At 34.9% G+C, this 26,454-nt stretch overlaps 1 protein-coding gene and 1 pseudogene across 1 annotated transcript in view; both read left to right on the forward strand.

Annotated features, from left to right (window-relative positions):
• Positions 1 to 17,671: 17,671 nt before the first annotated feature.
• LOC110576953 lies at positions 17,672 to 18,970 on the forward strand (annotated as a pseudogene).
• A 1,199-nt stretch (positions 18,971 to 20,169) lies between these two features.
• Positions 20,170 to 26,454, forward strand: part of CCDC178 (coiled-coil domain containing 178) — a 398,973-nt gene continuing 392,688 nt past the window's right edge. Inside the window, exon 1 of the mRNA XM_044921257.1 lies at positions 20,170 to 20,230. Within this exon, the coding sequence (XP_044777192.1) occupies positions 20,170 to 20,230 (61 nt within the window). The remainder of the gene's footprint in view (positions 20,231 to 26,454) is intronic.

Genomic DNA, 26,454 nt, shown 5'->3' on the forward strand with positions numbered 1-26,454 from the left:
TCATTGTCAGTATTCCTTTCTTTGTTGTTGTGTGATCTCATCAAATTATCAGCTCCAAAATGATAATACTGAAAATTCTAGCTTGTCTAAAATTTTCTCATGAATATTAGACATACATATAACATTAAAAAGCACTCATATATAAATTTAAAGTAGTCATCTTTCCTCTAAATCCTACCAGTTCTTCCTCACATAGACCCAAATGAAGAAAATGGCATTGCCATCTATTCATTCCCTCATGCCAGAAATGGGAGTTACTCTAGACTCCTCCTTCTCTGTTACCACATCCAATTTCATACCAAATAATGCAGTTTGTGCCTACTAAATACCTTTTGGTTCTTTCTTCTCCTCTCCATTTTTACTTTCTCTGGCTTAATTTTAAAAATACCTTGATTAGTAGTTTTTTTCTTGATCATTTTTTGCCTCAAATCATGTTCTCCTCCAATTAACCCTCTGGCATGGCACTGGATTGAGACTACCTATTCACTAATATCTTCCACAAAAGATTCTAAATGGTTAAAAAGGGGTCTTGTTTATTTTTGTGTCTTCAGTGCCTGTCATATAATGTACATTCAATAAATATTTTCTGAGTGAATAAATGAATATGGAGTTTAGAAAATATATATGGAAAATTATCATATGCTACTGACATGCTCTAGAACGATGTTGTCTGAAACACTTCTCTACAGTGATAGAACTGTCCCAGAATGCAGTGGCCACTAGCTACCTGTGGTTATTGTGTCCTTGAAGGTGGCCAGTATAGCCAAAGAATGGAATTTTTAATTTTAAAATTTAGTATGGCTAGTGTCTTTTAGTGTAGGACAGTATGGCTCTAGAAAACAGGCCCAGAAATTTCCTTTCTGCTCCATTATCACCACCTCAAACTAAGATTCTGGAGATGTTCTGTCACACAGAGTTCAACAATTCCATTCAAGAAATATTTCTGACTACTTAATACGTGCCAAGCACTGTGGCTTCAAAGAGAAAACAAGTAATTTCTGCAAACAAAGATGCAGCAGGAAAATGCCAACTAGTAATGGAATTTGATTTCTGAAATGCTGATATTTAGGGGACATTCTGAGGGTTGATTTAGACAGTGGGAAAGAACATTTTATTTTTTTCCCTCTTCTTCCTCTTCCTTCTCCATCTAGATTCCAAGGTAGCAAATGGGAGTGGAATTGTCAAAACTATACTTCTGATGATGATGGGAGCCATTCTGGATCCCACTTTATACCCCTCCTTAAGGTGATGATGAAATTCTGCTGGTTTATTTGACCTATTTAGTTTTCATTATGTCTCTCCTCTTTTCTACCCTCCATTTTGTATTTGTTTGGTATTTCAATTGCTTTTAGATTTATTAATTTCTTTGCATTTTGTAATACACTGTCAAAGATGACCCAATATCATATCCCTCTGGCTCTAGACAATTCCACCAAACTGTGTCATTTATTATGACTGGCTGTTTGTGGTGTGAGATCAAATTTTCAATCAGTATGACAGCATTTATAGCCAAGCTAATTTAGATTACTTAGCAAATATTATGCCATGAGATTATGTATAAAATGGTATCAGTGGGGCCCAAATATGTTGTATATAATGTATTTCTTTATCCACTAATTTGAACATTTTCATAGAAAGCTGCAGCAAGAAGCTCTTGGCATAATTTCTTTGTAATAAATTCTGAATGCTGCTTATTACTTTGCTTTTCTTATTCTCCAGATGGTTACACATTTGCGCTCTATTTGTCTGTTATTTCGCTAAGCACAGACTTCTTACTGGGTGCTATTATTTATTTATTTTTATTTATATCTTTGGTTTGTCTTGTAGCAGACAAAAATTGTTTTTTTTAACCGATAATTTAAGAACAACAGGAAAGGAAATTAGTGGAAAGCTTTGATTTTCCAGTGTGATTTAATATTTTTCAAGAGCTATACCACTGGATGAATTTTGATATCTATACTGAACATTAACAATTTAAATCATTTAGCAGTGAAAATTATATAATTCATAGAATATATAAATAAGTAATGCTTGTATTAAGATCTCTGCTAAATCATAGTAATTTAAAAAATCCAAATGTTTGTATTTTAAAATCTTTCAAAAATGGAATCATTAATAAAAGAATTACTTCTTTTCCCCATGGCATAATGATAACCTCATAGTGACATACATTTTGATTTTCTTTTTCAAAAGTATAGGCAAGTATACCTTTCCATACAAAGAAATCACTTGTGTTGAATTATTGGCCAGTCATGGAGTGGGAAGCTATTAAGGTACATTACTGTTTAGAATGAAACATGTAATAGGAAACCTCAGTATTTTATTAAATTTTTTCAACTAACAGCTTAAAGCTCTAGTTAGAGGGAAATAAAGCTTCATTGTCAAGTTTCACCCTATTCTTTTTTTTCTGATTAGTTTTAGTCTCATATTTTCCTTCCCTTCAGATGACTTACTGGGCTCTGGTAAAGAACCTAAAAAGAGGAACACTGAGTAGTGGGTAAGGGGGTGAGTGGCAGCAGTGCATTACCTGTTTTCAATTTAGTGTTTGAAGACCTGTAGGAGGAAAAAAAACAAAAACAAAACATGACCTTTTGCCAAGGTCATATTCAAGGAAGAGTTAGTCTTTCGGTTTTTATTAAATTTTAACTTGGTAGCTCATATGAACTAAAATTCTTTCTTATTTAGTAACATATGCTTTGCATTAATGCAGTAGTTGCATTTTGGGGAAGATTATTTAGGGAATCTGGATAAATAAAAATCAGATATACTCTGGAGGCTCCATGCCAATGTATGGATAATTCTTTTGCAAAAGCAGAAAAATCAGCACTAGGTAACAGTTCTCAATAAAATTTTTAAAGTATCTCCTATGTGAATACTTGGGATTCCTCTCAGATTATCCAACCTTTAAACCTTACAAGATTCATAAAAATGACAGGCAGAATGAACAGTCTTGCATTAGAAGAATAAACAGATCTTGGTGAGTGTTGTTAAAATTTCTAAACAAAGGTTAACTCACACTGAGTAGTTTCTTCATTATTCAAATATAACCCCAGAATAGTTGATAATATCAGAGTCTTTCTTATAAAGGCAATAAATAAACTTGTGGAAAGGTCATATTTTATATACCTTAATATCACATTAGTCAACGTAACTGAGTTGTCTTAACATTTAGTTCCTTAATAGACAATAGCTTTGAAAAATTTCAAGGCACCTACTTGTTGATATCTTTGAAAAAGTAATTAAGTCAATGGGAAAAGGCAAACAATTTTTCAAAATATTTTACGGTTTCTCTTAGTAAAGCATCATAAATGAATTATAGACAGCATGGAGATAATGTATTCCTTATTGCTAGGTTCAGTCCTTCTTAAATGAGTTGCCAGAATTGTTTTTCAAAAGAGATTGGTCTCTTTGTTACTGAGGATCCTAGAATGTGTAAAATTAGGAAGAAGAGCCCTTACTGGTATATAGACCTACAAATGTTATATTGGGGTGTGTGTGTGTGTGTGTGTGTGTGTGTGTGTGTGTGTATGGGGGAAAGGCGTGAAAAGTTAATACTAACATTAGGGTTGAAGAAATACATTAGTGCCATTCCTAAGTAAAACTTATAGTTCCATTAAAACAACTTTTTCCACTAGCATATACTTCTATTGATGTAGAAAGCCTGGATCTTAGTCTACAAACTAAGCCGTGTAAAGAATACCACACTTAAAATTTTCCTCTAAATCAACTAAATTCCATTACTTATACTGTTGTGGTATTATAAATTTTATACAATAGGATTTTTAAAATTTTGGAACTTGAGTTAAAATGAAAATCAATATTTGATAAATGCATGTTCAGTATGATGATCTGTTTTTAATGGCTGAGCTTTATTTGACAAACATTTTTCATTGTTTCTTGAAATAACTTTGAAAATGGTTGTCAAGAATGAACATAATGATTGCATCTTTGTGACTTATTTATTCCAAAACTGGAAGTTTGTACCTATTAATCCCCTTTATCTATTTCACCCATTGCCTCACCCACCTCCCCTCTGGCAACCTCTGAAACACTGTTTTCTGTTTTTAAGAGTCTGGCTTTTCATTTGTTTTTGTTTCTCTGTTTGTGCATTTTGTTTTTTAGATTCCACATATAAGTAAGTCACAGAGATGACAGGTACAGCATGGGGAATATAGTCAATAACATTGTAATAATATAGGATGACAGATGGTGACTACACTTATGTTAAGCAATGAGTAATGTACAAAACTGCTGAATCAATATGTGGTATACCTGAAACTAATATTACATTTTATGTTAATTATACTTCAATAAAAAAAGAATGAGCATAATAATTGTATATTGAAAACTGAAATGTTTTCCCTAGAATCTGTGATTGGAATATTGACCTATAGTTTATTATAAATATTAATCTTTCCTATGTTTAAGGCAAGATTATGCTACTTTATGAGCAAATGTTGTCTTTAAGCTCTTTATAAATACATGTACATGCCAATTATTTTGTTTTGTTTTATTAACAATAACTCTTTGATTTTTATGATCATTCAAAAATTTCCCACTATTCACTATCCTCATCTTGTTACAATCAGTTTTTTGAGTTTTTGCTCTGTTGAACTTTGACAATAAAAAATAAATAAGACAATATTCTTCTCCTCTCACATCTCATAATTCAGTGGGGAAAAAAACACGTGCACAATTATTTAAGAAACTCTACGATGTGTACAATATAATACTTAAGTAATAATAAAGTATAGGGAGGAGTAAGTAAATTTGTTTTGTGGTGAGAAGTAAAAGGAGATATCATATTAGATACCTAAGGAAAGGAAGAGTAAAAAGAATGTGCAAGGGAATGGCAGTGTGTGCTATGGTGAGCTCTGTGAATTATGTAAGACTGATGAATCACAGACCTGTACCCCTCAAACAAATAGTACATTATATGTTAATTAAAAAACAGAAGTGTATGTCTTATTTTGATGACTGGTATGACTAGAATATGGAACGTGTGGTAAAGAGGCAAGGGTGGCAGGAATATACCAAGGAATATTTTTATTGTCTCATTGACATGTAACTTTTAGACCTTGTGTTAAAATTCCTTGGTGTTACTAGAAAATATATAATATATATCAAATTGGTGAGTGCCTTGAAGGCACAGAATATGTCTTATTCTTTTGTAACCTAAACAAGTAGCACAGTGACAAACAAGATATAAGCTAAAAACTCCTAAAGGAATCAGTGAGTGGCTAAAATGAAATGAATCAAGCATTATCAAATATTAAAGTGGGTCTTAGAAATTAATTCAGTCCAGTCCCTTAGATTTTCCAAATCCTTCCTATATAAAACTTAATAAACTATTTTATAGTTTCTCCATAATCACTTTTATTGATAAAATGCTTTCTACCTCACAACATAGCTTTGTTTACTGTTGGAAAAACTAGAATTGTCAGAAACATTTCTGCATGATTGCCAAAATATTCTTCCATGTAGAACCACAACCTGTTAGTCTGCCAGACATTTTTGGAATAAAGCCTCTGTGGATGTCTGATTAGACTTATTTCCCTATCTTCTCCCCTACCCCACCATTGGCAACATTATAGTGAGGACAGCTTACAATAATAGACAGCAGCCTCACCCCTGGCCATAACTGTGGGCAGGAATAGAGAACAGACTTAAGCTAGTACAATAATATCCTGACTTCCCAGCAATGTTTGAAAGGGTCAAATAGGCACTTGATCCAAGTAAGGCTAATTGAAATACCCCCAGAGATAAGTGGAATTAAATTTGAGAAACAGTCAGCTTCACTTTGATGGCTGAAGCTCTACAATATAAATCTCAGGAGGTATCAGCAAAGAAGATTTCTGAAACACAGAAAAAGTCAAGTTGTAGAAAGAAAACTAAATTGAGTATGAAAAGACTACTTGAGGCTAAGACAGAGAGAATGTTGATGGCACCTAAGTCCTTGTATTCCTGCTTCTGTTATGGACTACTGATATTTCCTACTAATTAACCAGTATCTTTCCCATAAATTCTCCATTTTATGTTGTATTCTTTCTGTGTTTTGTTTGTTTTTGTTTTTACTTAAACTGAGTTTTCTTATCTGCAACAAAGAAGAACCAATATAATTGGCATTCTGGTTTAGACATTTTAGATCTTTAGTCTCAGTTGTGGTTGGTCATTCCTCTGCTCTGTTAAGATCAAATCTCTGATTACTGACCTTGGCCAGGATGCTGACTCTTTCCTATTTGCTGCCTTACTTGATGGTTTGCATTTGTATTCTGTGCTCTTTATCAGCTATGTTTAATCTGTTTAGGGTTTGGAAGCTGTCTAGATAGAACAGGACATACTTTGTTTTTGGTTTTGTTTTGTTTTTTAAGACTTTTTAAATTTATTTTATTTGACAGAGAGAGAGAGCACAAGCAGGGAAAGCGGCAGGCAGAGGGAAAGGGAGAAGCAGGCTCTCTGCTGAGCAGGAAGCCCGATATGGGGCTCGATCCCAGGACCCTGGGATCATGACCTGAGCCGAAGGCAGCCACTTAACCGACTGAGCCACCCAGGCGCCCCCATAATTTGTATTTGAATCATAACTTTAAATAAGTTTGAAGTCTCAGTTATATTATGGGGTGAAAAACTGGGAAAAGTAATTATTTTTTAATATTCTAACAGTTTATTAAGTATTTCCCGTTGTCAGACCTTTTAAAATCTTCCTTGTGAAAAGAATGTAGACTTCTATTATTGGGCATATTTAAATTACTATAAAATAAGTCAGCTGAACTACAGATAAAGCCATTAAGAATAAACAAATATGTTTTCCACAATTATTGGAAGACTATCAGTATGTTTACACTGAATACTGAAAAGAATGTGTGAGGTAATCATGGCTACTGAGATGATTTAAGATAGCCTAAAGTTGCTTAATATTTTCATGAGGATATGAAAGAATAGGAAAGTGGCACATTACTTTCATAGCCTTATCAAAGCCATGAAAATAACATAGATAAAAAGAAACTGCATCTTGGGGCACCTGGGTGGCTCAGTGGGTTAAGCCTCTGCCTTCTGCCCAAGTCATGATCTGTGGGGAGTTTGCTTCTCCCTCTCCCTCTACCCCTCCCCCCTGGCTCCTGCTCTCTCTCTTTTGTATTCTCTAAGAAAAAGAAAAAAAAAAGAAACAGCACCTACAGAGATGAAGTATATAAATACAATTGCTTAGGTTTTAGAACAGTTTATGGTATTATCATTGACTTTAAGGCTTTAGTTTTTGTGGGCGTTGGGGATGAGTTTCTAAATTGTCTAACTACTGACTTTTGATATTGTTTGTGGGTTTGGGAAATAGGTAATCCAAACTGATTTATATGCTTTATTTCCATTAAAAATAAATATATTTTCAAATAAGAACACTGAAATAAAATGGGAGAAGATCCTTATAATGCATTAATAACAAAGGACTATATCTAGAACTATTGAAGATTAAAAAAAACAAACAAACCATAACCCAGAATGTACTTTACCATGTGTATACACTAGAGATACTCTAGGATGATACACAAAAGTATGTAAGAGACCTTATAGTAGACTTAGTTACAATAGCAAAATATTTGAAAACAACTGAAATGTTTATCAATAGGAGAATGGTGTACTAAAACAATGGAATTTTATACAGCAGTGAAAGAATGAAAAAAAGCTACTTATAAAAACACAGATAAATCTAAAAAATGTACTAAACAATAAAAAATCTGTAGAATGATTTGTTAAGTACAGTATTTATTTAAAGTTGTAAAACTCTGAATCAATTCTATACAGTATATTATTTTGAGATATATAATAAAAATAAACTGAAACCACGAGGATTATAATTTTGATGGTTGTAACTTTTGGTGAGGGAAGAAGTGAAATGTGACCACTGAATAATTCAATGAAATTTGAATGTTATTGTTAACCATTTATTTCTTAGTCTGTATTGTAGAATTTGACAATAAGAATATTTAAAACAAAAATAAAATCATGAGAGGAAATGGGTAAAGTGAGAGGGTTTTCTGCCCAGAAAGATAAATAGCTCAGAAATTTTGTTTTAGCAGTGCGGAAGCAAACAAAATTTGAGGAATATAGTGATTTGCTAAGATGATAGCCTAATGTGGTGAAACAAAAGGAATTCTATGTGTAACATGCTATTGTATGGAAACAAGTAAAAATTATAACCAAAAACTTAGTTTTTGCCAGAAAATGCCAGAAAGCTTGAATAGTTGGGAGGGAAGGTGACAGTCCCAAGCCAAATCTATAAACTATAAACTGATTGCAGGTATTTCATTCTTTCATATATTTTTTTCATTCATGCATTTTTTTCATTTTCAACAAGACCCTGCTGAACCCCTCCAACGTGACAGGCACTGTGGTAGATCTGTACTGTCCAATACTGTAGCACCTAGCCATATGTGGTTATTTAAATTTAAATTAATTAAAATAAAACAAAATAAAAAAAATAATTCCTGGGTTAGTCAGATTTCAAATGATCAATAGTGATTCCAAGTGATCATGTGGCTAATATAATGCCTACTATTTTGAAGAGCATAGACTTAGAAGATTCTCATCACTGTAGAAACTCCTATTTAATGCTGCTGTTGCAGATGATAGGACTACAGCAGTGAACAATATAGATTTTGACTTCTAACAGAGAAAAGAGAAAACAAAGGAAAAGATTATAAAAATGTATTATCATGTTAAGTAATAATGAGTCATTAGAAAAAATAAAGCATGTTAAGTGGATAGAGAGTGAAGGGTATGCTCTGATGAAGTGGCTTTCATAAGGAATCATAACTATGGAAAGAAAGGCATTTCTATTTATTGGGAGGAGGTTGAACCAAGAAATGTGTGGCTTCATGAATGCCAAGATACACAATTGTTTTTAGAAGAGAGCATAACAGAGAGTTCTAGTAAGATAAGAATTTTGAAATTGTAATTGGAAGTAATAAATCAAGAAGGAGGATGTTATGACCTTTCCAGCACAAGTGGAGGGATAAGACAAACCAGGAGATGGATACTCCTACATTGTCAGAACAGAAGGAGGCCATGAAAGGCAGAGATGTGTTTGGTTTGTGGGTTTGGTGATAGGAAATTAGAATTTAAATCCAATTCCTTCTATTTCCTCTCTGAAGTAGGAGGTGATATCTTCCAAAAGAGAGAAGTTGGAAATAGAGTTTAAAAAGAAATAAGGGTTGAAACAATTGATGTCTAAACTTTTTTAGCTTGAAATTAACATTTCCCCTTACCTACCATTTCATTCTTAGGACTCTATTCTTCCTCATACCCCCATTTATAGAACCAATTTCTCCATTCATTTTTCTCTAAGTGGAACCCACTCCAGCTCTGATAACCTAGCCCATTTCAGTCAACAAAACTATAATTCTCTCATTCTCTCTCTAGTAGCCTTATATTCTATCTAATGATGTAGCTCATGTCCTATTTTCTCAGGAAACTTTCTTTGATGGTAGTATACTGATAAATGTTTAACAACCACCTTTCAGAACAAACACAAAAAACAAAACCTAATTTCTCGTATTTGCTGATTTCCATGGTATAAATGTCACCATGATTGATTTCAAGCTACCTCACAGCCTCAGTTGGCTTGCAAAATTAATGAAAATTTAACAGCCAGCTTTCTGGCAAAACCTGTGAAGGACCTGCAATTTTACTCAATTGGCAAGTGAACAAGCTAGCCTGCCCTGGTGATGAAAACAGCTTGAGGGTTCCAAGCAGTGACCAGGTCCAAGATGAATGAATGCTTTGGATAAAAGTTAGCTGAAATGCTATAGACCTTTTTGCGGTTGTGAATTTACCCTTTTGCATTAGGACTGGTTCTAGAGTTAATAACTACCTACAGTTACCATTTCTGGTTCATTCTAAACTTATTCCTGTCTTTAGGACCTTTGCAGCACTTCCTGGGTTAACTCCTGCCTAAAATCTTTTGGCACATTCTCTCAGTTTATTACAATCAGATGTCACTTTCCAAAAAGGTCTTCTCCTTAGAATACTACTTAAAATAGACACCCTCCCACCTCCACATTATCTCCTGAAGGTACTGCTCTGGTTGTGTCCCACACGATGTGATGTTTTATATTAATGATCATTGCCCAAAATTTTCTCTAAGTTCCATTGTGATGTATTCTTCTGTATGGGTCATTTGTAATTTATTTCTTAATTTACACAAGCATGGGGATTTTGTAGGTATCATTTTTTTCTTTCCCTTTATTGCTTAATTTATTTTAAGCTTTTTATTTCAAAATAATTATAGAATCACAGGACATTGCAAAGAAATATACAGGAAGGTTTTGTGCTTGTTTCAGCCACCATTCCCCAATGTTAATATCATAAGTAATGATAGTACAATAGGAAAAGCTCAAACCATAGAGCTTATTCAGATTTCACCAGTAATACATGCACTTATTTTTGTATAGGTATATAGCTCTATGGAGTTTTATCACATGTGTAGCTTTGTGTAAGCACCACCACAATCAAGATACATAACTGTTTATCATTAACACTCCCTGAGCTACCCTTCACCCACCTCTGGCCCCAGGCAACCACTGATCTGTTCTCAATCTCTATATAATTAATTTCATGAATAAAATGGAATTCTATAATATATAAACTTTTGAGATGGGCTTTTTTTTCAGTTAGCATAACTAATTTGGGGTTCATCCAAGTTGTTGCATATATCAATAGTTTGTTCCTTTTTATTGCAGGATTGTATTCTGTGTGGTCTAGATATACCACAATTTGTTTCACCATTCATCCACTGAAGGGCTTTGGGTAGCGTGCAGGTTTTAGCTAGTCTGTTTTTGCTTTTGTTTCCCTTGCCTCAGGACACCTATCTAAAAAGTTGCTACGGCTGATGTCAAAGTTACTGCCTGTGTTCTCCTCCAGGATTTTTATGATTTCATATCTCACGTTTAGGCCTTTAATCCATTTTGAATTGTATGGTGTTAAGAAAATGTATTGTATTAAATCCATTTTTATGTATGGTGTTAAGAAAGTGGCTCAGTTTCATTTTTTTGCATGTTGCTGTCCAGTAAGTTTTAGTAGTATAAGTAGTTTTGTGTGGCTGTTACAAGTACTGCCCAGCCTCTCGGCTGCCTCTCTCACATCAGATATTGCCCTTGGGAAAAGTGGCCTTACATGTTGGTCTCACCTCTGTGGATTTCTGTGTTCTACTAGATCTAGACCAGGTTTTTATTATTACCTTGTTAGTTCTCAGATACTTTCATGAAGATTTAAAAAATATGTTTTAACCATATTTTTGTTAGTAGTAATTTGTAAGAGCATTTTCCAAGTTACCCACTTCTACATTACTATAACAATTTCTTCTTATATTTTTGGATAGAAGAGAAAATGATTCCATGTTTCAACTATAAGCTTCATTGAATTAAAAAAATTAAATTTAATTATGTACTTTTCTATAGCTTCCTTTCTTTAATAAGTTGGTCTTGATGAAGTAGATTGGCTTATTCAAAGGAGCACTGGACTTGGGATTCATGGTTTTCTTTCATAGCACTCCTTCCCTGTCTTTTTACACTGAATGCATTTACTAATTTCAGTAAGGATTTCCTTATTTGTAAAATAAAAAAATGAACTAGATGATTTCTAATCTCTAAACTCTCTGATGTTTTAGGTCTACAAATTAAAAGAGGTAGCTATTAGTTCTATGTTATAGAATTACTCTCCATTCAGTAGCTTAAATTTCTAATAAATACGATTTATAGGAATTACAGTAGGGTAACTCACTAAATATAGGGATGTTGTCAGCAATGTCAAAACTCTGTAGGACAAAATATTTGATTTCTACATTGATAAATTGTAGAGAAAAGAAACCTCATAAAGAGAATTAAAAAGAAAACTTATAGATTAAAGAGAATTAAAAGACATTTCAGTTGAATGTTATCCTTGTATCATTACTCCAAAAAACTTTTAAAAACAGGAAAAAATATAAGACAATGAAAGAAATGTAAACACTGACTGCATGTTTAATGATATTAAGACAGTATTATTGTCTTAATTATATTTTGCTATTATTGCTATGTTTAAAAAAATTCCTGAAATATTTACAAATGCAATAATATGACATTTGAGATTTGCTTAACTGTGATCAGAGTAGGTTAGACAGGGCAGTGGATGGGTATACAGAATTCAGATTGACCACTAGTTGAAATTGGTTGAAGGACATAGAGACCCATTATACTCTCACCTTTGTATATATTTGACTTTCTCCATAATAAAATGTTTAAAAAAGGAACTGAAGGAAAGTAAAGAAGAGATAATGGTAAGGTTTAACTTTATCATAGGAAATTAAGCATTATAGGTTCCAGAATCTCCATAGGGCTTAGAGTCCACAGTTACAATGACAAATGCTAAAAAATCTAGTCTCCAGGCCAGATGTCTGTTTAAGTAACCAGCAAAGCAGAGAATCTAAGACTCCTTTTTAATGAGGATTTTTATATTTGGTGTTCCCACAAAGGATCATAATAGTTCTTATTAGAAGAAGAGTATACTGTTGGATTTCCTTACATTTTTAACATAATTTAGTATTGATTTTTATATATTCATATCTACTATTAGAAACCTATCCTGACACTATCAGTTCTTGAATTGACAACTTTTAATGAATTTAAATATATATTACTTTTGATTCATGATATTTAAAGATCTTTCTTTCTAATTAGGTTTCAAAATATTGTAAATAACCATGCCTGAAAAGACAATTTCCTGTTCTAACACTGAAGGTGATCAAGCCAAGAAAGGTAAGTTTATCATTAAGTGATTTTCTTTGAAACTACATCATCAGTAAATACAATTCCAGGACAAAGGGTCACACAATCAAACCTTACTGGGATCACGAAGGTGAGGTAAATGAAATGAGTAAGTCAGTTTAAGGAAAACCCCTGTCTGGATTATAATTAATTTTTTTATAATTACTACTGAACTAAAGTATAGGCAGTACAATGTATAGGTAGTATAACAAAGTCCGCTCCTACTGACTCATGTGAGCCATTTACATACATCTCAACTCTCCTCCACTGATTGCTTGAAACTGTCTGGCTGATAACAGCTAGTTATTAAAATTTTACCAGCACCCAATGAAGACAACACAAAATTAAAAATGAAAAATACTTGATAATTCTATCTTGTAAATTTTATTAGATTTTATTGCATTACTTTGCATTCTGAACCCCAACATTTTTTACTGTGCATTTTGTTAGTAATATTATGTCTCTGCATGATATAGAACAGAGGTCAGCAAATTACAGTCCATGGGCCAAATTTGGACAACAGCCCTTTTCTACAGCCTAAATGCTAAAAATGGTTTCACATTTGTAAAGAGTTGTAAAAACAAAAAAGAAAGAAAAGAAATGAAATGAAAAGAGGGGAACAAAAAGAAACAAAGAGGACTATGCAACAGAGATTGCTTATGGCCCACAAAACCTAAAATTTTTACTATCTATAGAAAACATTTGCCAATCCTTGGTAAAGAATTTTGCCGTGAGTACTTTACCTGGGAACAATAGTCTCTGTAGTTCATTGATAGTCAAGTTATCCATTGTTGCACTAATCCTGCATAATAACCAACCAAAAAATGCAGGTGCATTCAGCATCATAAACATTCATTTTAGTTCACCTATGCAGGAGTGTGCTGGATAGTTCTGCTAATCTCAGGTGGGCTCGGGATGGCTCACTCATACATCTGTAGTATAAGCCATAGGTCAACTAATCACCCCTGCTGATTTTGTTCATTTGGGGTTTGATCTTTCACAGGCCTATGGCCTTGGCTGGGAAAACTGGGCTGATTCATTTCTGCACCATGGTGTTTCTCCTAGTCTTCCAGTAGCTTTGATCCATGGCTTGAGAGAAGGAACAGAAGCTCACAAGGCTTCTTGAGGCCAAGGCTCAAAACTGGCACACTACCATTTGTTGTATTTTATTGGCCAAAGTCACAGGACCAGCCCAGAGTTAAGGGGCAAGGGTGTTAAAGTCCATTTTTTGATGATGGATGCTACAAAGTCACACTGGAAAGGAAGGGGAACACTGGGAGGAAAAACTTATTGGTACTATTATTTTAATCCAGCTACCACAATTTTATTTGGGGTTACAGAAGAAAGCAATCATTTAGTAATTCCAAACATGGTTGAGGATATTGCACAAGGGTTTTCATGTAGAATTACCAACCTTGAGTAGGATTTTAGTATTCATCACCACATTTTACTTTCACAATATTTCAATAACATTGGTTTTTAACTCTTTATTCACTCTACCAATTTTAGTTGAAAAAAATCATGTCATTTCACGGTCGTGGTGTTTATGTACTGCAGTTTAAGCAAAAAAATTTCATTTTTGGAAACTGATTTCAATCTCAGATTAGCAATATGGACCAGGTTATTCACTTAAAACAATTTTCCCAAAGATAAAATTTGGAAAGAAGATAATCAAATCATACTTGTACATATCTTTTGTTTAAATACTTGGAAAAGAACTTTTCAAACTTTTTGGATTACAATGTTAATTAAAAACTAATAGTTTGTTCCAAGACTTTTGAGATCTAAGCTGGTGGTTTCCCTTTGAATGACCTGACAAAGTCTATTTATTTTGAATTTCAACAGAAACTGACCAGTCTACACTGATTTGCAAGCAAAAACTCCTATATGTGGTACATCAGTAAAAAGTTAATCGTATTAAGAAAGGCAGGCCACCTGTCTTTAGTCTATGCAATGCAGAGATATACACAAATATAACCACATACCACATTATTTGATGGAATCTGAGTGTTCTATGATATAGATTATTTCTGTACCTGCATATGAATTGTAAAATAATACGTTAATCAACTGTCTTTTGGTATTTGCTTAGTAAGTTTAGAATATTTGTATTTAAATGACATTAGAACTAATATTTGGAATGCTGGCATAAATACTGATTACGGATTAAAATTCACTTCTATCTCTTTGGCATCATACCATTATTAAGCTCCCCATTCTGTGTGTAAATCAACCAACCACTACAGAGAACATTCAGCTCTCAAATAAAGCATTGAGATGTCTACGTTCACACTACAGATATCTATCAGACCTCAGTGTTTATTGCTATGTCTTGGCAGATTTCAAACTTTTAAGCCCAAAGCAATCTTTGCTGGATGATGTACTGAACCTAATTATGTACCAACCTTTGAAAATATTTGTCATTAAGTCTGTCATTAATATCATAAGAACACAGTGTGAGGTCTTATTTATTAACTTCCACCAGATGACATTCGCCACAATACTTTTCTTAACATCAAAAATAAATCCTTTCCTTATGTTGTGTCAGTCATCATGAAACTACTATGGTCATATTAAAATTATTATACTATAAATAAACATACAGAATTGGATTTATTCTGTGCTCTCAGCTGAAATAAATAATAAAACAAATTATTAAACGTTTCCAAATTTTTCTGACAAGTCACATTCAGATATTAAACACGCTGACCAACAGTATTTTCAGATGACTCATGTTTACAAATGGTTAGCTCCGGGATAATAATTTCTATTAAAATTAACAGTACCTTTTTACAAACTTACCACCTGTAATGTTGTGATTTTTAGGCAATATTTTCATTAAGTACAAAACTGCATTTCATGGCAGTATCACGTATTTATTTGAATTATGATACTGATACTGCATTAGTTTTTCTATTTCTTGTATTCCATACAACAGGCAGAGGCTGTGCTATTTTTTTTTTTTTTTACAGATTAGTGCCTTCTTTGTTGTAATAGGAAATATTTTGTACATTAAAAATACCTGTAACATATATGTAAAGTATAAAGAATGCTGATAAAATTGATTATCTGTGCACTCATGACCCACATTAAGAAATAGAACCCTGAGTTTTCTCACCTCTCCCAAATCACATTTAGTTTTGTACATTATATATAAACATGCTGATACTATACATATATATTTTTATACTTTTAATCTCATATTACAATTTTAGCTGTCTTATTAATTCACTAATAAGTCAGATCATCTGAAAATAATGAGGTTTGATTTTTACTTTCTTCCCATTATAATTTTATCACTTTCCCTCTTCTATTGCTTAGTCTAGATCCTTCAGAACCTTATTAAATGAAGCAATAAAAATATGCACATTTATCTTCTTGTTCCTGATTTTTAAAATGAGACTTTTAATGTTTCACCATTAAATGTGATGGTATTTTTGAGGTTATCTCTATAACATACTATAAATTATGAATATGTATTGAATTTTATGAATGCTTTTCCTACATCTATTGAAATTTTTCTGTGATTAAGTTTTTCTTCTTTAATTTTTAAATTCAATGAGTTGCATAGATTTTCAATTGTTAAAATTTCATTCATGGGACAAATTTATTTTTTTAATTTTCTTTTCATATATTGCCGGATTTGATTGAATAGTCATTTGTTTAGGATTTTTGCATCTATGCTCTAGAGTAACATTGGTCCCTAAGTTTTTTTACTTACCTTGTTTTAATCTGCTTTTGTTAGCAAGGTATTTATGACTTCACAGTTGGATTGGGGAAATGTTTCTTCATTTTCTATTCTCTGAAAAAAATAATATTTTAATTAATTTTCTTGAATGTTTACCTGAACTTATGTCCTAATTTTTAGAGACACAAACTATTGATATTAATTATTTATTGGTTATAGGACTAGTTAGGCTTTCTGTTTATTCTTAATTCACTATTGGCAAGTTATAATTTTTTCTTTTAAGAATTTTTTCATTTGGTTAAATTTTAAATATACTGATACAACACTACTAATATCTTTTACTTTTCTCTCTACATTCAGTTATTCCTCCTTTATATTCATAATATTGTATTTGTGTCTTCTTTGTCTTGATCAATTTTGCCAGATGTGTTCATCTGTGCTAAACTCTTCAAAGTGGTAATTTCTGATCTTTTTAACTATCTCTAGAGTGTTTTGTAGTTGTTGGTCTGTTTTCTATTTTATTAATTTCAGATATTACACCTTCTCTTCCTTCTACTTTCTTTGGGTTTGTTTTTTCACATTTTTTTTTTTTTTAAGATTTTTTTTTTATTTGAAAGAGAGAGAATGAGAGAGAGAGAGAGCACATGAGAGAGGGGAGGGTCAGAGGGAGAAGCAGACTCCCTGCTGAGCAGGGAGCCCGATGCGGAACTCGATCCTGGGACTCCAGGATCATGACCTGAGCCAAAGGCAGTCGCTTAACCAACTGAGCCACCCAGGCGCCCTTTTTTCACATATTCTTAATCTGGATGCTTAGATCACTAGTTTTTAGATCTTTTCTTTTCTAATATCATTATTTAAAGTTACAAATTTCCCTTGAGATATCATAGATACTATGAAAAGGACTGGATTGTCCAATCAGACTCATTTGAAGCAGAGATTTACACAGCATGCAGCTTACTAAACGCTGTTCTGGGTAATATTGTTTAACTTTTTAAAAACCTATATTCACATATCATAAAATTCACCTCTTTAAAGTGCACAATTCAGTGTTTTCAGTATAATCAAAAGGTTGTGTAGTAACTATCAACATTATTTAATTCTAGAATACTTTCATAACCCCTAAAAGAAGCCCTATACCATTAGCAGACACTCCCTATTCCCCCTCCCCCCAGCCCCTGGCAACCACAAACCTATGTACCTTGTTGGGAATATCATAGGTCTAGTGTGCGTTGACTAATTCCTGCTGAAAACTGGTACCATCACCACCCTGGAGGACACCCACAACACGCAGGTGATGAAGTTCAGTGTACGGTTTGTCATCACTTTCACGGGGGAGGCTAAGAACACTGCAGACCTAGCCAAGCTGGTGGAGGGGCCGAGGCAGCTGGCCAGCCAAGTCGGACCCCACAGAGCCGTGCATCACTGAGCAGTGGATCCTGGAAGCACACAATCGCCGGTGCCAGTGAGCTGCACCAGGAGACCTGCCTGAAGAACCCGGAGGAGGTCTACACTGGCATCCCTATCAAGAAATCCGACCCAGAGTCAAAGGTGCTCTGCCTGTCCAAATCCCCAAACCAGCACAATCTGCTGTACGTGAAGGTGTGGCCCTTCCACGACCACCTGGCAGAGGACAGCGACCAGGGCGAGGTGTGGGCCCGCAAGTAATTGAAGCAGCAGGCCACTGTGGGGCCGAAAAGTATGAGTGGAACCTGGCCTAGACTGGCCTACACCCGCAAGATCTGGTGCTCAGGGGCGGATGGCACCGGCCCAACATCTTCAACATCGCCAGGACGGTACAGTACCTCAACGAAATCAAGGATACCATGGTGGTGGGATTCCAGAAGGGCTGCTATGCCAGGAGAATGTGCGAGGAGGCGTGTCTTTTGACATCTGCGACGTGACGCCGTACAAGGATGCCATCCGGATCACGCCATGGCGTGGCACCACCTTTAGCGCAGCGCACAGACAGCTGGCACCGGCGCAGGGAGCCCATCCAACCTGTGGAGCTCCGGGGACCGGGGGAAGTGGTTGGCGGCCTCTACAGGTTCCTCAACAGGAAGGAGGGTCACATCTTCAAAGAGTCCCTGGTGGCTGGCACCTCCATGTTTATCGTGAAGGCCTACTGCTCCTCAAGGAGTCCTTTACTTTGCCGTCGACCTGCGGTCCCACCGGGCGGCCAGGTCTTCCCCCACTGCGTATTTGGCCACCGGCAGCTCCTGCTCAGGGACCCCTTCAATCACAGCCCGCCCCCACCAGGTCGTGGCGGAGACGCACAAGCGCAAAGCTCTGCACGAGGGCATTTCAGCCCCACAACTTCCTGGACAAATTGTGGGCGGACCTCCCGGCAGCGCCTGCGCCCTGCCTTCAATGGACTACAGCTGCGAGCAGTCGCGTTACTCTGAGGGTACCTGCAGGCTCTTGGGGCGCCGTGAGGCGCAGCCTGACAGCTTTCTGGGGCGCATACGGTGCCATCGCTCAGCATAAGCTCTGATGCCGTTTCTTTCAGTATTTATCTCAAGATTTCAGAGGTAACAGAAATGCCCTCACAACTAGGATTTATTTGGCCAGTGGGGGGTGGGGAGGCCGGATGGGACACCATTCTGGACATTCCATATGAATGGATTTGTGAAATACTTGTCTTTGTGTGTCTGTCTTTTATTAAACTAGAATTTTGTCAGGGTTCCGTTTTATGGCTGAATAACATTACATTGTATGAATATTCCACGTATTGTTTATACATTCATCACTAGATGGATATTTGGGTTTCCACTTTGGGGCTATTATGAATTATGTTCTTATGAGTGTTTGAATACAAGCTTTTATGGGCATCTGTTTTTATTTCTGTTGGGTATACACTTAGGACTGGACTTGCTGGGTCATTTGGTAACTTGATGTTTAACTTTCTGAGTAATTGCCAAATTTTTTTCTATAGCAGCTGCGGTATTTTACATTCCAAACGGCAGTATATGAGGATTCCAGTTTTTCCACACCCTTGTCAGGGCTTGTTATATTCTGTTTCTTGTTTGCTTTTTTGTTTTTGTTTTTTTTAAATTATGGTAGCCATTGTTACTGGGCGTGAAGTGACATTTCATTGTGGTTTTGATTTGCATTTCTCTAATGACTAATCATGGGAAGATCTTTATATGTGCATACTGGCCTTTTTATCTTTGGAGAAATGTTTGTTTAAATCTTTTGCCATTTTAAAACTGGGTTGTCTTTTTTTTTTTTTTAAATCCTTGAGTTGTAGGAATTCTTTATGTATTTCAGAAACGAGATCTGTACCAAATACACGATTTGCAAATGTTTTCACCCATGGTAGGGGTTGTATTTTCATCTTCTTGATAATGTCCTTCGTAGGACAAAAAAATTTTATTAGATGAAGCCAGTTGATCTAATTTTTAAAATTGCTTGTTCCGTTGATGTAACATCAAAGAAACTATTGCCTAATCCAAGGTCACAAATATTTACACCTCTGTTTTCTTCCAAGAGTTTTTATAGTATTAGCTCCTGCATTTAAGTTTAGGATGCATTTTGAGTTAATTCTTGTATATGATTTATGGTAGGAGTCAAAATTCATTCTTTTACATGTATATCCCCAGTTGCCCTAGTACCATCTGTTGAAAAAGGGCCTTTTTTTTTTTTCTCATTGAATAGTCTTGGCACCCTTGTAAAAATCAACAGACCATAAATATGGGTTTATTTGATGAATCTCAGTTCTACTCCATTGATCTACAGGTCCATTCTTATGCCAGTACCATACTGTGTATTATAGCTTTGTAGTAATTTTTAAAACTAGAAGTATGATTTCTACAACACTGTTCTTTTTGTCTAATCTGAGTCTCTTGCACTTCCATGTGAATTTTAGGATCAGTTTGACAATTTCTGGGGGGAAAAAAAAGGCTGTTGGAATTTGATAGGAATTACATTGAATCTGTGGACCAATTTTAGGGATTTGAGCATCTTTACAAGATTATGTCTTCCAGAATACTCATACAGGGTACCTCTGTATTTACTTAGGCATTAATTTTTTTTGACAATGTTTTGTAGATTTTAGTGAAGAAGTCTTGCACTTTTGTTAATTTTATTTCCAATCAAAAAGCATCTTTTTGATTCTTTTTATTTCATTTTTTTGTCTACTTACTGTGGCTAGAATCTCCAGAACAGTATTGAAAAGAAGTGGCAAAGTATAGATATACTTGTCTTTTTCCTGACCTTAGGGGGAAACTTTTATTTTTTTACCATAAAGTGTGATGTTTGCTGGGGATTTTTCACAAAGGTTCTTTATCCTGTTGAAGACGCTTCTCTCTATTCCTATTTTGTTGTGTGTTTTTACCATAAATGGGATTGAATTTTGTCAAATACTTTTTCTGCATCTATTGAAATGCTTGTGTGGTTTCTTCCCTTTATTCTGTTAATTGGTATATCGCATTCATTGATTTTTCACATGTCGGAACATTTCTAGGATAAATCTCATTTCGATATGGTGCATAATCCTTTTTTTTTTTTTATGCTGTTGGATTTGGCTAGTATTTTGTGAGGATTTATATCCTAATATTTTTCTTTATCTTTGGATTTAGTTTGCCCTTTTTCTTAGGATGTGACCAAAGTTCTTTTATTTCATATAGGCATAGATAACTACATATTTCCCTCTGACCATTGATTTTACTAAATTTATGTGTCTAGTTGTGTTGTCTTTTTGTTTTTATTCATCTCAAAGTATTTTCTCATTTCCCTTGTGATTTCTTTTTTGACCCATTATTTATTTAGGATTGTGTTTAAAGTTCACATATTTGAAAATTTCCCAAATTTTCTTTGGTTATCGATTTCTATTTTTAACATTGTAGTCAAAGAAGATACTTTTTGTGATTTCAACACTATTCAAATGTATTGAAACTTATTTATGGCATAATATGTGCTTTATTATAGAGAATGTTCCATATGCACTTGAGAAAAATGTGTTTTCTATTCTTAGTGAAATATCATATACTTGTTTCTTTGGTGTATCATGTTTTCAAAACTGTTTACTTGTCTATCTTCTGTCTAGTTGTTTCATCCATTATTTAAATTAGGCAGTTGAAGTCTCCCACTATTGTTGAGTTGTCTATTTCTTTCTTCAATTATGTCAGCTTTTACTTCATTTTGAGGCTCTTGTTAAGTTTGTATATGTTTATAACTGTTATACCTTCGTGATGGATTGACCCTCTTACCATTATAAAGTGTCCTTTAATTCTAGTAATAATTTTTGTCTTAAAGTCATCATGTGCAATTCTATGCAGAAACATAACTATAATTCGATCACAAAAAGTTATTTTTCTCAGTAAAAAAAAGTATCTGTTTACAATTTTTCTGTATAATTCTTATTTGGTTATTCTTTTTGGATAAATTTAGATCATTCTTATATATTATAGTTATTTGACTAGTGCTATCGTCTATCATATTTTTACTTTTTCAACACTCATATCTTTTATGTTTTGCATATTTTTGCTAAGAATTTACTTTTGCCTAGGGAGGAGCAAGATGGGCGGAGGAGTAGGAGGTCTAAATTTCGTCTGGTCCCAGGAATTCAGCTAGATAGGGATCAAACCATTCTGAACACCTAGGAATGCAACAGGAGATTGAAGAAAATAATAGCAGCAACTCTCTGAACAGAAAAGCAACCACTTTCTGGAAGTAGGGACCGAACAAGCAGCAGATCCGGGAAGACTCTCCTTCCTCCCCCAGGAATCTGCTGGGTTTGAAGACTCCAAACGGGGTTGTGTGCCAGAGATAGAAACAGTGAGCATGGAGTAAGGCCAGAGACCGGGAAGATGGGAGTGACTGCTTTTCTCTGGGGGCGCACTGAGGAGTGGGGCCTTGAGCTCTTGGCTCCTCCGGGTGGAGACTGGGATGCCGCCATTCTCACTCTCGTCCTCCAAAGCTGTATGGAAAGCTTGCAGGGAAAAAAAGCTCCCAAGAGCAAACCCAAGCAGATTACTTAGCCCGGCCGGGCAAGGACGGGGCAATTCCGCCTCCAGCAAAGACATCTGAGAACCACGGCAACAGGCCCCTTCCCCAGAAGATCAGCAGGAACAGCCAGCCAAGACCAAGTTTAGTGATCATTGAAAATGGCAGAACTCTAGCACTAGGGAAATACAACACATAGAATTCATCTCCTTTACCCCCCTGATTCTTTAGTCTTTCATGGCAAATTTTTTTAATTTTCTTTTTTTTCTTTTTTCCTTTTTCAACCAACATCTTATCAATCCCTTTTTTTAAAAATCTTTTTTATTTTTCATTTTTAGAGTCATATTCTATCCCTTCATAGTAGTTAACCTTATTTTTGGTATATATATATAAGTTGTTTTCTCTTTAAAATTTTGGGATACAGTTTCTTCTAACAGACCAAAATATACCCTAAATTTCTAGTGTATGGCTTTGTTCTAGTCTTCTGCCTGAACACATTCTCTCCCTTTTTTTTTAAATCCTCTTCTTTCTTTTTTCAACCAACTTCTTAGCAATTCCTTTTATAAAATCCTTTATAATTTTCATCTTTACAGTCATATTCCATCCCTTCATCATATTTACCCTTATTTTTGTACATATATAAGTTTTTCTTTCTTTAAAATTTTGGGAGGCACTTTCTTCTAACAGACCAAAATACACCCAAAATCTAGTGTGTGGCACTGATCTATGCACCAGCCTGATCATATTTAATCATATTTGATCATATTCTGTTTTTTTTTTTTTTAATTTCTTAATTTTTAAAAAAACTTTTTTTTCTTTCCCTTTCTTTCCCCCCAGTTTCAGGTCTTTTCTTCTTCGTTTAGTGTATATTTTTCTGGGGTCGTTGTTACCCTGTTAGTATTTTGTTCTCTCATTCATCTATTCTCCTCTGGACAAAATGACAAGATGGAAAAAATCACCTCAAAAAAAAGAACAAGAGGCAGTACTGACTGTCAGGGACCTAATCAATATGGACATTAGTAAGATGTCAGAACTAGAGTTCAGAATGATGATTTTAAAGGTACTAGCTGGGCTTGAAAAAAGCATGGAAGATATTAGAGAAACCCTTTCTGGAGAAATAAAAGAACTAAATCTAACCAAGTCGAAATCAAAAAGGCTATTAATGAGGTGCAATAAAAAATGGAGGCTCTAACTGCTAGGTTAAATGAGGCAGAAGAGAGAATTAGTGATATAGAAGACAAAATGATGGAAAATAAAGAAGCTGAGAAAAAGAGAGATAAACAACTACTGGATCACAAGGTCAGAATTCGAGAGATAAGTGATACCATAAGATGAAACAATATAAGAATAATTGGGATCCCAGAAGAAGAAGAAAGAGAGAGGGGCAGAAGGTATATTGGAGCAAATTATACCAGAGAACTTCCCTAATTTGGGGAAGGAAACAGCGATCAAAATCCAGGAGGCACAGAGAAACCCCCTCAAAATCAATAAAAATAGATCAACACCCCAACATCTAATAGTAAAACTTACGAGTCTCATAGACAAAGAGAAAATCCTGAAAGCAGCTTGGGACAAGAGGTTTGTAACCTAAAGTGGTAGAAACATTAGATTGGCAACAGACATATCCACAGAGACCTGGCAGGCCAGAAAGGACTGGCATGATATATTGAGAGCACTAAATGAGAAAAATATGCAGCCAAGAATACTATATCCAGCTAGGGTGTCATTGAAAATAGAAGGAGCGATAAAAAGTTTCCACGACAAACAGAAACTAAGGGAATTTGCAAACATGAAACCAGCCCTACAAGAAATATTGAAAGGGGTCCTCTAAGCAAAGAGAGAGCCTAAAAGTAACATAGACCAGAAAGGAACAGAGACAATATACAGTAACAGCCACCTCATAGGCAATACAATGGCACTAAATTCATATCTTTCAATCGTTACCCTGAATATAAATGGGCTCAATGCCCCAACCAAAAGACACAGGCTATCAGACTGGATTAAAAAACAAGACCCATCGATATGCTGTCTGCAAGAGACTCATTTTAGACCCAAAGACACCCCCAAATTGAAAGTGAAGGGGTGGAAAACCATTTACCATGTTAATGGACACCAAAAGAAAGCTGGGGTGGCAATCCTTATATCAGACAAATTAGATTTTAAACCAAAGACTAATAAGAGAGGAGGAAGGACACTATATCCTACTTAAAGGATCTATCCAACAAGAAGATCTAACAATTGTAAATAATATCTATGCCCCTAACATGGGAGCAGCCAATTATATAAGCCAATTAATAACAAAAGCAAAGAAACACATCGACAACAATACAATAATATTTGGGGACTTTGACACCCCCCTCACTGAAATGGACAGATCATCTAAGCAAAAGATCAACAAGGAAATAAAGACTTTAAATGACACACTGGACCAATGGACTTCACAGATATATTCAGAACATTCCATCCCAAAGCAACAGAATACACATTCTTCTCTAGTGCCCATGGAACATTCTCCAGAATAGATCACATGCCTTTTATTTCTTTTTTTGTCTGATTGCTGTGGCTAGGACTTCTAATACTATGTTGAATAGCAGTGGTGATAGTGGACATCCCTGCTGTGTTCCTGACCTTAGGGGGAAAGCCCTCAGTTTTTCCCCATTGAGAATGATATTCACTGTGGGTTTTTCACAGATGGCTTTTATGATATTGAGGTATGCAACCTCTATCCCTATATTCTGAAGAGTTTTGATCAAGAAACGATGCTGTACTTTGTCAAATGCTTTTTCTGCATCTATTGAGAGGATCATATGGTCCTTGTTCTTTTTTTTTTAACGTATTGTATCACATTGATTGATTTGGGGATGTTGAACTAACCTTGCACCCTGGGAAAATCCCACTTGGTCATGGTGAATAATCCCTTTAATGTACTGTTGGATCCTATTGGCTAGTATTTTGGTGAGAATTTTTGCATCTGTGTTCATCAAGGATATTGGTCTGTAGTTCTCCTTTTTGATGGGGTCTTTTCTGGTTACAAATCAGGTCTCAACCAGTACCAAAAGATTGGGATCATTCCCTGCATATTTTCAGACCACAGTGCTTTGAAACTAGAACTCAATCACAAGAGTAAAGTCGGAAAGAACTCAAATACATGGAGGCTAAGGAGCATCCTACTAAAGAATAAATGGGTCAACCAGGAAATTAAAGAAAAATTAAAAAATTCATGGAAACAAATGAAAATGAAAACACAACTGTTCAAAATCTTTGGGATGCAGCAAAGGCAGTCCTAAGAGGAAAGTATCTAGCAATACAAGCCTTTCTCAAGAAACAAGAAAGGTCTCAAGTACACAACATAACCCTACACCTAAAGGAGCTGGAAAAAGAATAGCAAATAAAGCCTAAACCCAGCAGGAGAAAAGAAATAATAAAGATCAGGGCAGAAATCAATGAAATAGAAACCAAAAGAACAGTAGAACAATTCAACAAAACTAGGAGCTGGTTCTTTGAAAGAATTAATAAGATTGATAAACCCCTGGCCAGACTTCTCAAAAAGAAAAGAGAAAGGACCCAAATAAATAAATTCATGAATGAAAGAGGAGAGATCACAACCAATACCAAAGAAATACAAACGATTATAAGAACATATTATGAGCAACTATATGCCAGCAAATTAGATAATCTGGAAGAAATGGATGCATTCCTAGAGATGAATAAACTACCAAAACTGAACCAGGAAGAAATAGAAAACCTGAACAGACCTATAACCACTAAGGAAATTGAAGCAGTCATCAAAAATCAAACAAACAAAAGCCCAGGGCGAGATGGCCTCCCAGGGGAATTCCACCAAACATTTCAAGAAGAATTAACCTATTCTTCAGAAACTGTTCCAAAAAATAGAAATGGAAGGAAAACTTCCAAACTCGTTTTATGAGGCCACCATTACCTTGATCCCCAAACCAGACAAAGGCCCCATCAAAAAGGAGAACTACAGGCCAATATCCTTGATGAACATGGATGCAAAAATTCTCACCAAAA

This window comes from Neomonachus schauinslandi, chromosome 14, assembly GCF_002201575.2.
Source record: "Neomonachus schauinslandi chromosome 14, ASM220157v2, whole genome shotgun sequence".
Classification (NCBI taxonomy): domain Eukaryota; kingdom Metazoa; phylum Chordata; class Mammalia; order Carnivora; family Phocidae; genus Neomonachus; species Neomonachus schauinslandi.